This window comes from Pholcus phalangioides, unplaced genomic scaffold (assembly GCF_987345545.1).
Source record: "Pholcus phalangioides strain wild (caught in Gottingen) unplaced genomic scaffold, Ppha-v1.0 ptg000007l_1, whole genome shotgun sequence".
Taxonomy (NCBI): domain Eukaryota; kingdom Metazoa; phylum Arthropoda; class Arachnida; order Araneae; family Pholcidae; genus Pholcus; species Pholcus phalangioides.
In genome coordinates, this window is record NW_028301600.1 from 5,588,924 (window position 1) to 5,601,436 (window position 12,513).

Below are 12,513 nucleotides of genomic sequence, written 5' to 3' on the forward strand. Positions count from 1 at the left end.
TTCTTCAAATAAGGATATTTGGATAAATGAACAATTTCAAGTGTTTATAAAATTTCTAGTTAATTTTTTTTTACAAAGTTTCAAGTTAATAAAGCAGTTGTCATGTGAAAATTTAATTTGTATTTGGATGGATAGTGTCATTGTTCAAAATTTAAGTCTAAATTTAAAGTCTAATTTTGTTTAAATTGCAAAGGTTTAAAAACTGCAGTACAAAAAAAAATTCAAATTTTGTGCTTTTTAATTCTATTTATATAATTTGAAATTCACATTTTTTGTAGTAGAAGTCTTGACTATTTATTTATTTAAAGGAGAAGAAGAAACTCCATCCAGATTGCCTATAGAGCACAGTGATCAGAAAAGTATAGAAACTGCTGTACCTACCATACAGCTTGCATCATCACCTAACATCCAGCCACATGAAGTAAGCTATTCATTATATCGTATTATATCATAATTTAGAAGAGTTCAACTAATTTCTGTAATTCTCTTGGCCCTGGTCGGGATCAGACATGTTTTTATCACGCTCTGCCACGACCTCCTAAATTACACAGGCCTCTGCACATGTGATCAAGTGAACAGCAGCAGTAGTCTTCCCCTACTTAGCAGAGCACGATTGAACATGTTTTTTTCCATTTTTTTGTCTGTCACACATTTTTAAAATTTCACTTGGATTTCCCGTTTTTTTTCATTCATTTTTTTTCATATTCCCGGTTTTTTTCATATGCAAGTGTATATATATGTTTATTTTTGATGCCATTCACGTGTCGTTCTGAATTGTCGAGACAATTACAGAAATGGACCAAAAGTTGCTGTTTTCAGATTCCCCTCGCATCAGAAGAACAAAAATCTATGGATGCACGCTATCAAAAAAGTTTTCAAAATTATCAGCAGTAGTAGGGTAAGAACGCCTTTTTTTATTTATAATATTAATCATAAATTTTATGGATTTTATTTATTATATTTGTAGGAAAAGCATATTTTTATGATGTGGAAGGCTAGTCAAAATTTAGTCATGCAGCTCATGAATTTGGATTTTTTCAAAGAATAAAATATTTTTCACTTCAATACAAAATAAAAGCATTATTTTTTTGGTGTATTGCTGTTTTATGATTATCTCTTGATTAAGTACATTGAACATTGATTTTCCATCAAACATGTTTACCATGAGGTAGCTGTTTTTAGATAGCATGCTTCTGTTTATTATTTAATTTTTGTCCATTTCAGCAATTTTCTCAGTTTTTTCTTTACATAATTGTTGATAGTTTACATTGGTTTAACTTCCCACTGATGATTAGCTTAATAAAGATTAGTTATACATAGTGATTTAAAATTCTTGAGAATAGTCTTTAGGAGATAGTATAACTATATACTAAGTACAGGGTGATCAGCGAATAAGCCCTTATTTCAAAATTAAATATCTCTACAACAAAGATAATAGAATTATGTGGTAAACGGTACATTCATTAGCAAAACTGTAAGAATGTTGTACAGAAATTTCGAAAATTTAGTTTTTTTAAATTTTTTAAAATTAAAAAAAAAAAACCAAAATTGGAGATTTTGGGGTTCCGAAAATCCATTTGTGTGAAGAAAAACCATTGCATTCGCCTAAAGTTACTGCATGGGCTGCGGTATGCGCCATGTGTGCTGACAAATTGTTCCAGAATTGTAACATAACGTTCAGTAGTAATCGTTTCTCGCATGAAGGGGCCAATAATGCCTCTGGCGCATACCGCAGCCCATGCAGTAACTTTAGGCGAATGCAGTGGTTTCTCTTCACATAAATGAGGATTTTCGGAACCCCAAAATCTCCTGTTTTGTTTATTTACGAATCCATTCAAGTGAAAATGTGCTTCATCTGTGAACCAGATGCAGCCCACATCAAATCCTTCGTTGTCGATCATTGTGAGAATCTGATTCGCAAAGTCAACCCTTTGTCGAACAGCTTTCATGGGTATGGCCTGATGACTTTTGGATTTTGTATGGAAACATCCGTAGGCTATTTCTCAATATTTTTTGCGTGCTCGTGTACTCCAAACCAGTCTCTGATGCGATTCTTCGAATGCTTTTCCTAGGATATTGCTGAACAATTCCAGAAACTTTGGCTGCATTTTCAGGAGTGACTACAGTTTGCCTAGGCCCAACATTTCCCTTTCGATCATCATCCACGCTGCCAGTCCGTTCAAATTTGGCGAAGAGCATGCGAATGGTTTTCGCATCGGGTCCAACTGGAACATTGAATCGGTTTTGAAAACTGCGCCTTGTTGCCGTAGGACTGTTCTAATCTGTGATATTCCAGTACCAAAAAAACAGGTTGTTCAATGGAATACATTATTGCAATTTCTACACGCTAGCCTCTTTTCACTATCCAGCAGTCGTACTGATCGCTTTAGACTTCGAAGCACGTTTTAAAGGTTATTTATAGGTATCATTCCGATTATAGCACCATCTGTTAACAGTTTTTGTAACTAAATTTTCGAAATTTCTGTACAACATTTTTAGTTTTGCTAATAAACGTACCGTTTACCGCATAATTCTATTGATCTTTGTTGTAGAGATATTTAATTTTGAAATAAGGGCTTATTCGCTGATCACCCTGTATATAGTTAATGTTATTAAGCATATAGTTATATATTATAATGAATGATATCTATAGATAACTTGAGAATATTCTCTGGAAGGACTATTATAAATAACTTGGGAATTATTGTTATTTTTGATAAGAATATTCTCTTATTGAAGAGAATATTCTATACTTGTCAGAGATATAATCAAAACATTTAAACCCCTATAATTGTCTTGAGATGACATTGAACATATTGACATTTATTGATATTGTTGAAACCAAAGCAGAATTCCTTGGTGTTCTAAGATGAGATTTTCTTATATGTACGAATTTGGCCAATGTTATAAAATATTATAAGGGTTTTTTTTTTCTTGTCTTGTAGGTATGTGAACAACATTTCAAGCCAAATAAAATAATTAGGGAAGCAAAAAATCTTAAGAAAATTACTGTCTCTTTGAAGCATTCTAAACTGCAGAATGGTGCAATTCCTTCACTATATCCAAATTGTCCTGCAGAGAAAGTCCAGAGATGAGAAAAAAAGAGAGCGTTCCAATGTAAAAAAAGCATTAGAGAACAGCTTTAAAGAAAAAGATGATTGATTACAAAACCAGTAGAAAAGTTCAAAATATATCTGATATATTTGCTAAAATTGACTTTGTCGATATTGGGGAATATTGGACATCAATAAAAAAGACATTGTTTCTTCGTATAGTGGATGTTCCCAATCCAAGAATACAATCATCTGTTGTCATTGACAACAACCTGATTGTTTCCGCTGCTGTTGAAAACTCCCCAATTGAGGAGGTATGGAATGCATGTGTAATCACTAACATCACTGAACTTAACTCTTTGTTGAATTTTGTAAAGACTTGTGATGCAGGGGATGTATCTAAATTTGATTCAAACTTGAAATTGGTGGAACTATTGTTAAAAAGAACTTTAGGGGAAAGTACAGACATGTTTCATTTTAGAACAATTGAAACATTTGCATTGAAAGATAATCAAAAACAGATTAGATATTCAACTGATTTGTTAGTTTTTTCTTCCCTTTTTCTATACGTGGCATTTCATGTCTATAAGTTTGTTATTGACAGTAGGCTTATATTACGGTCATCCTCTGAACTCAAGCACCAACTCAATATGCAACCGCTTTTTACCCATAGATATATATCTCAATTATCTTTCCTTTTCAAAGTCCGTCCATGGCTATTTTCATATCGACACTTCAAATTTTCTAACTCCAGCTTCATACTTTTCAAAAAGAATTAACCATTCACAAAAATTGAAACCCATCTTTGCATCCACAGATTGTTTCAAATTTAGTTTCTTTCCTCGAACAATAACTGACTGGAATAACCTCCCCTCAAACGTTATTGATTGTATAACAATATATTGATTGTATAAGATTGTATTTCTGGTTTCCTTCGTAACATAGTCTCTGTCAAACTTCAACCATCGCTTTCCCTTGTATAATCCTCTGCCAAGCAATATTGAATAAATAAATTTATTCATAGAAAGGGAAATTTTTCCACCTGAAGGATGTGAAAAATATTCTATGGATAATATAAAGTCAACTCTATGGGCATACTTGAACAATTTCTGTTAAAAAAGAATGACTTGCAATGAATTAAAAATGAAAAAGAAAACAAAATCCCAAGCGCCAGGAAACCTTAATTGTCTCTTTTAAATGTCAGAAATATAAATGTGTGTAAATTTTGGGTTTATCAGCTGGTTAGATCATTTATTTTGCAAAGTTTTGCCAGAAATATTAGAATGTGTATCCCATGTTGAAGCTCATATTTTACAAAACATTGGAGAGGAATAAAATATGAATTTATTTGGGTAGAGTTTAATAATCAAACATCATTTCCCAAACTTTTGATATTAACACATTCATGTTTCTGGCGTATAGGGGACGATAATATATACGGGGTGATTATAAAAAAACTATCCCTACATATGGGCCCCTAACTATCATACCATTCACAGAAACTGAATGAAATTTTGGCATAAGGTATTTTGAGGTATGCGCTCAAGAATGATATGGAAAACAAGTGTCACTCTAACAGTTAAGGTTACAGTGAGAAAATTTCGAAAATATCAAATGGCAACACCAAGTTTTTTGTATTGGAATGCGATCTCCATACTGAAAAACACTAAATAGCGTTGGAATGGCACCTGTAGCACGAAAATCCCCGGAGCTAGGCAAGGAAAAAGTAAAAAGGACTTTGCCGTGCACCAGAGCATTAATGTTCGTTTCATTCGTCACACCGTTTCTTCGGCTGAGATCCCAGCCTGATTAGTCCTCCACAAGGTCATATGGAAAATTTGTGAAACACAATAAAATGCTTTATTTTATGCTGCTTCTCTGTCCTTATTGGTTGTCCTCACTTTTAGCCTATCTACCGCTGGTGATTTTCATGCTACAGTTGCCGTTCGAACGCTATTTAGGGTTTTTCACAATGGGGATCACATTCCAATACAAGAAACTTGGTGTTGCCATTTGATATTTTCGAAATTTTCTCACTGTAACCGTAACTGTTAGTGACACTGTTGTTTTCCATATCATTCTTGAGCGCATACATCAAAATACCTTGTGCCAAAATTTCATTCAGTTTCTGTGAATGGTATGATAGTTAGGGGCCCATATGTCGGGATAGATTTTTTATAATCACCCTGTATATGTATTGCAACATGAGTATTTTCATGTTAAATTCTGATATCTTTCATGGTACTTACCACAAATGATCAAGATGAATTGGTTTATTTTATTCATAATCACTGACTTTCATAAAAAATAAATTGTTTTTTTTAAATGTTACTTTGAATATTTTCATTTTTAAATTTATTTCATGTACACAGATTGGATTTTCTTATGTCAATGAAGTGATTTGTATTCATATAAAATAAAGCATGTAAATAAACGTTTTCTTAATTGCACATTATGGTATATTTTATTGATTGCTGTCAAAGAACAAAGAAATTAAAAAAAATTTTCAGCTTTCAAGGTCTCTAGTTTTGGGAAATAGTTTTGAGAATCCTTGCTTTTCTTAAATGTGTTTCATAGAAAGTTGTGTGTGATCCAACTTGGATTCTTTAATTTATTTATATTGTGGCGAGTTCTCAAATGAACAGACAAGTAATCTCATCACTGACAAAAAAAAGTAAGCGAAAAAAGAAAATGGAACTATTTTTTAATAAATCATTAACGTATATATCATTGGAAAAAAATATATTTCAACGTTCTGACAAAAAGTTCTGACTGGTTTCGTAATTCAATCTTCAGGGAGAAAAAAAATCAAAAAATATCCTAGCAGTATATCTCATGGAATCATTAGATGTGGTCGTAGTTTAGCATTACTTGTGATGTCACAACGTTATGCAAAGGCTGGTTATCTAGGTGGTCGTGGCTCTGCTCACCATCCAATAGCTGTAGTTTTAGCCAGGACTATTGCCAAGGCATTACCTGTGCACGATTTTGTGATTTTTTTTTCCCCCCATTTTCGTGAGATTTATACAAATACGACACCACAACAGGCAGAATGCCCATTGAGGTGGCTGAGATTATTTAGCATGTTTATTTTTTTGGGTCAAACTCTTCTATTTTTATTTTTCTAGATTGTGTGTTCTCAGTTTGATTTTCTCAGTTGATTTTGTCAACAGACTTTTAGAAGGATTGTCATTGTTGGATTTGTGAGATAAGTGTTTATTTAAATTGCTCTCAACTGTTTTAATTTTTGTTGTGTATTTTCGATCAACTTAAATTTTTTTTTTCTCGCTCATTTCATTTTCATTGTACTTTTGCCAGGTTTGTGACCGTTGTTTTGATGATCAATTTCTTTGCACACATGCTTGTATAGGAGGGAATATCTGGTTCTTTGTTTCCTGCCATTTTGGTGTTTTTCCCGCTTTGATATAATTTCATGGGTTTTTGGGCATTAGTAAATGGTCTAGACCTTTCTTCACCACGCCCCCCTTCTGGGTATTATCAGTAATTTTTGCTATTTTGATTTGGACCTGAGATTGTTGTGTTAGTGAATGGATAGTTAGCTAATACTAATAAGTATAAATTGTACTTTGTATCTTAATACTTTTTATGGGTGTGTTGTATTCTTTATATTTCTTAGTGATTAAGTGTTGAGCATTTTATTTTATTTTTTCATATCGTCTTTTACGTGTATATGTAGGTATTGCAATACCTTTTAGGTTGCTTTGTAACGGGATGTTTTGCTTGTGATAGGGAACTTTTATATGTTAGAAACAAATTTAACAAAGTTTAATTTAGGGATTTTTTTCTTTAAAAAAAGACAACTAAGAAGATGGTTGCAAGGTATCAGATATACAAATGCCTTTTTTTCTCTTTTGAAAGCAAGGAGTTCATGCGCAATGTACCCCACCAAAGAAAATAAAAAAATAGCTTGTACCGTATACGTCAAAACCAAGATTTGCTTTATTTTAAAATGTTTGATGTGGCCTTTTGAAACATTGTGCTACATGTTTAATTTGTTTTCGAAAGCAAAGTTTACTGTTTTTTTCAGCATCTTAATTTCTTTTATTATGCAAGATTTTTTTTTTTGTGAAATTTGAAAGAAAAAAAAATCGTACAGATATGTTGGTTTGTCAAAAATTTCAATTTCAAAATGGAGATTTTTCATTTACAGGAGTAAAAAAAGTTTGTGATTTTTTGCTATTCTTGTGTGAACAATCGGAACTATTTCCCTCATGCAAATTTGAACATGAATTATAGAACCAACATTTGTTTTAATTGCACAACCCATCAAATTATGTTGATAAATACCAAAGAAAATAAAGAAAAAAATGTGTGTTCTCAAAGTTTGATGTTTTGGATTAGGCATTCTGAACACTTAGTTTGACAGGATGTGTTCTTGTGATTATCGTTGTGGATGTTGCATATAAAATCTATAATATCCTTTCTCTCCTATAATGGGATTACGTTTGGCATGCTTTCTGAGAAGTGTGAAGGCATGAAATATTCCCCTCAAATACACCGTATTTCATTGGCATACCCAAAAGAGAGCGGGTTTCGGGTTAAAGCTTTGGCCGAGATTATAGTGTTATTTTTCAGAAAAATCTTCAACCCCTCCCCTTCAGAAAAAGAAAAAAATTGACCCCTTTTTTCAGTAATTTCCCACTTACTAAAAGAAAAGTTGTATTTTGTATGCTTATTTGGCAAAAATGATTTAAACGCAAAATGTTTGACATCCACAATCATATCAAGAAAAAAATAATTGGCACATACTTTTGTTGAAGTATCCAATTACGTGAGATTTTAAATAATTTTATTTTTTTTAATTTCTATTAAAATGTTATTTTAATCTATTCATTGTAAGAGTGCTCAGATTACTGAAAAATGTGTATCATGCATGCAAAATGTGTTATTTGCTTAATCTAATCCTTTTTCAAGCAGATATGGATATAACGAATACATTCACTGTTTTTTCCAACTTCGTTATAAGCAGGTACAACTGCATATGTATGCATTTTTTTTCAAATACGTGTATAGAAATCCTATAACAAATGTAATTTATGCAAAGTGTAAAAATTCAATTATATAATGACCAAGTGAATGTGACATTACATTGAGATAAACCATGAAAAGTAGTTGTCATTAAATCAATTTAAATTTTGACAGATATCCCATTTCTTTTGTTAGCTTTTTTTTATTTGGTCAGTAAATCATCTAAGAAAGTAAATTTCACCAAAAGAAAAAAATCTGAAATGCATCGTATTGCGGAACATGCCACCCAGCGAAACAAGGCTCAAATAGGCTACTGACACGTTTGTATTTATAATGTATCTTAAATTATTGATGCATGAAATGCATCATAATATTGCTTCCTTCCATATGTATATTTTAAAATATGGAATCAATATATTTTATAATCAGTTTTTGTGTATGTGAAGTATAAATCATTTCATGTTGCATAGATTATTTCATGAATAAAAATGAAGATATTTTCCAATTCATTGCATATTTTAAATTTATTCATGAGATAGATATTTATGTAATTAAAATTGTCGACTGTTATTTTCGACTTTCTAAGAAATTCAAGATACACTATTCATATATATTTTTGTGCGTTATCATAATGTGTAGCTCTTGTATTCCTTATACTATAGTTATTTTAAAAACTGCAGTTGAAGTGGATAGAATCATAGTTGAGAGATGGGTCTCTGAGTTATGGTGAATGGGAAATTGGAATTTCTGATTGGACAGGTGTCAAAAGTGGAGTCCCTCAAGGAACTGTCCTTGGCACTATAGTTTTTCACTTTTTATTGATGAACACTATCAGGGTATCGATGGGATTGTTGGCGAATTCGCAGATGACGTGAAGCTAATGGGAGTAGTCAGGAATCAAAGCGATAGGGAGTTGCTCCAGACCAACTTGAACAGATTGCAGCATGGGCTAATGAATGGAGCATGACAATTAGCATTGACAAGTGCAGTCACTCATTTTGGTTCGAACAACCCATATTTCACTTGATTGGTTGTTTGGATAGTTGATTGGTATCACTATCCCGGATGCAACTAGGGTCACCGATTTGAGAATTCTCATTGATGAGCAGCTTAGGTTTTTTTAAACATTGATCAGTGGTGGTCAAAAAAAGGAATCAAATGCTCTTTCATTTTCAAAAAGGTCTCTTGAAGTTTCCCTGAAGTCATTCTTCCACTTTTCTGAGGCTTAGTTCATCCTGCACTGGAGTATGCTGTAAGGTTTTGGAGATCATACCTACAGAAAGGGACAAATATTTGGTTGAGGGGGGTGCAGAGAAGAGCTATGTGTACTCTTGTTGCCACACAAGCCTTGAACTATGAAGAAAGACTTTCTTGAATATGTTTACATTCGAAGAATGCAGGTGTCAGGAATATGATCAAAGTGTTCAAAATTTTCAACATTGTGGATAGGATGTGTAATTAGTTCACCTTCAATCAACTGCTTCGACGAGGGGACACCATTTATTGTTCAGTAAGGGATAATTCCAGGTTGTGGTGACAAGTTTTTCTTGAACAGGGTTGTCAATAAATGGAAGCTTACCTCTCTAGGGGTTGCAAGTTTTAACACAATTGATACGTTTAGAAGTGCTATATACATGGTGGAATAAATCGAGAAACTAATCGTACATAGTTAAGACAACCATAATCTTTTTATGGGTAGTGTATCGTATTAAATTTTTTTTTTGGTGGTAAATGCTTTTATATTTTGGTGGTTTTACATCCATATTTTTATCATTAGGCAATTTGCCTGTTGTGGCTCTTGTATTTGTATATATATAAATCAATTTTCCATTGGTTTTCAATCAAGCAGCATTGAGTTCCTGCCAATCTTATAGAAATGACACCAGAAATTACCATAAAAAAAACATGTTGCTTTTACAAGAAGTCTCCCAATCAGAGTGAGCACACCATCTGACAGACAGTGCCACAACTAAGGCAGGGCAGAGGGGTCTGGTGCCCTGGGTGCTGGTCCAGGAAGTGCCCTCTTTTTTTTCTGTTGATAACTACGGGGTGCTGCAAAATTGATAATGGCCTTGGGTGACAGTAAATTTTCATTTTTACTTGCGGCTCTGATGACAGATACGGAAGGAAAAGAATTTGGAAAAAATTACATCAGCTGTAAACTATGCAGATTATAGCCATTTTAGTATTGGCTACAAACTAAATCCTGTTCTAGCCCATGTGTGTAGAAATTGACCTTGGTGTAACAAATGTTATCTTCCCAATTTTATCTACAAATATTTTTGTCTAAATACTTTGCTATAATGCATTACCTTTTATCTTTAAGATTTGGCTTAATTTTAGCCTTACAAAACTGGTCATGTCTCTTGCAGCATTTTCTACTTATAAAGTATTTTTGCTTCATGTCTTTAAACCTTTAACTGCACAAATAGTCAAATGTTTTTGTATGAGTAAAGGAAAAAGTTTTCTCTACTGCAAATCATCAGAAAGTTATTCAACAGCTTAGTATACTTATCTATTTATGATAGGAATTGTTTAATGTTTAAATCTCATTTCATTGGTAGGAAACCTTCACAAATGCAGTTACCTTAACACTTTTAGCCTACTTCACTGCTCGTTAAACTGAGACATTGGTTGCACTAATGTTATAGTGTACGAAATGACTTAGGGAATGTCAAGCTCAAATTATTATGCATTGCTTCAGAAACTGGTCATACAATTGAAATAAAAATGTGAACTTCAAAAGAAATTCAGTATTCTACATCACTCGTTATCCATGATTTTGTAAAGCAAGTTGAATTTTTCTGATGAATAAATAGATTAGAAAAAAGGAATGTATAAAACTTCTTTTCAATATTGTATTTATCCAATTATATAGGATTTGATTAAATTTCTATTTGATTTTCTGAATTGTTTTATTTTTTAAAAATGCGAATATCAATAAAAATTAACATTTAAATCAGGGTTGGCGAGTTTTTGTCATAGGTGGAAAAATGGTAAAAACTGTCCCAGCAAAAATTGATTTTTCCCCGATTTATGCATGAGAGACATTATTGTGCATTTGATTTTTTTTTTTTTTTAAATGCAAAATAGGAAAGCTTTTAACACAAACTTTACTATAAGAATTAATAACTTTTTGAGGTGGTGAGTTTTTTTGCCATTGCTGGGAAAAACTGCAGTAAAAAATACCCTGACAATAATGGGTTTTTCCCAATCAAAAACCTAGCAAAAAATGAATCTTTTTTTTTCTTTTATACATTTTTATTCAAAACTTTATATATATTTTTTTTAGCCTTATTTCAGAAAAAAAATAAAATATACAAAAAAATTGGTTGAAACACAAACTCTGGTTTAAGAATTATATTATGATATAGACTTATGCTTATTGACTTTATCAAAGAACGAGCACAAATTATGTTTTACAAAAGCCGTTAAAACGTCTAAATACCCTACCATTCACACAATTGTGTTTATAATGAAAGTAGCAAATTTTGTCCAAAGTAAACTATTTCTTTCTAAAATAGACAAAGCACAGTAATACCCTGAAGTTATGCAATAGGTGAGATCAATAACCGCAAAAGTCAGGGTACAGTTTTCTATAGAATTAATAATAGTAATTGGGATCAAAATTTAGAAAGAACACATGTCTTTCTTACTCTGATTATAATGCTATGGTATTCTCCTGTTGGGCTTCATAAATTCAACTTGTGACTGCAATAAGGTCTGATAAAAAGATATTAAATTACATAATGGCGAATATGAAGTACAAATGACTGGATTCCAACCTCACTGACTGTATTGGTGGTTTGATTCTCCACAGAGGAATGGGAATTTTCTTTCAGAGACTCTTCTTTGCTTGGCATCCAGTCGTTTGTATTTCATATAATTAGTAGAGAGACGCATTGTTTTTCTGTAGTTCAGAATAGTTTAAAATAATTTTTAGCTACTCTGTACAAATTTATATTCATTACCAATCTGTTGGATTTTTGTTTTTTCTACAGGTGAGCAGTAGTAGTGGTTTGGAATCAAATACAGCTTATCTTGATGTTGCTTCCACTAGTTCTGTTGATAAAGACAGAGAAGCTCAGCAACAAGACCAAAAGAAAAAAAACCGTTGCAATATTTGTCGAAGGAAATTAGGGCTAACAGGTAAACTGTGATAATATTTAAATTTACATTCTTTTGTAATACTGTAAAACCTGCATAGAACAGAATGCGAAGGGACCAAAATTATTTTCCATTTCAGATAGGTTTCTATTTTATAAAGGTTTCATGTAAAATATTTTTTAAATAGTCTGTTTCAGTTCAAATACAGTGTGATAGAAACATCCTTTTGATTGTTTATAACCACAAAGTGTATATGTATACATACTTTTGAATAGAAAATTTTTTTGAATACCTTGTCTACATTTTAGATACATCAGTCATTTCACTTGGGGCTGCAGACATGCCAACATTGGCTTAAAGCTTG

At 32.2% G+C, this 12,513-nt stretch overlaps 1 protein-coding gene across 1 annotated transcript in view; it reads left to right on the forward strand.

Moving 5' to 3' along the window:
• Positions 1-12,513, forward strand: part of LOC149084832 (uncharacterized) — a 62,178-nt gene that overhangs the window by 33,132 nt on the left and 16,533 nt on the right. Inside the window, exons 3-4 of the mRNA XM_089232573.1 lie at positions 309-421; positions 12,044-12,191. Of these exons, the coding sequence (XP_089088699.1) occupies positions 309-421; positions 12,044-12,191 (261 nt within the window). The remainder of the gene's footprint in view (positions 1-308; positions 422-12,043; positions 12,192-12,513) is intronic.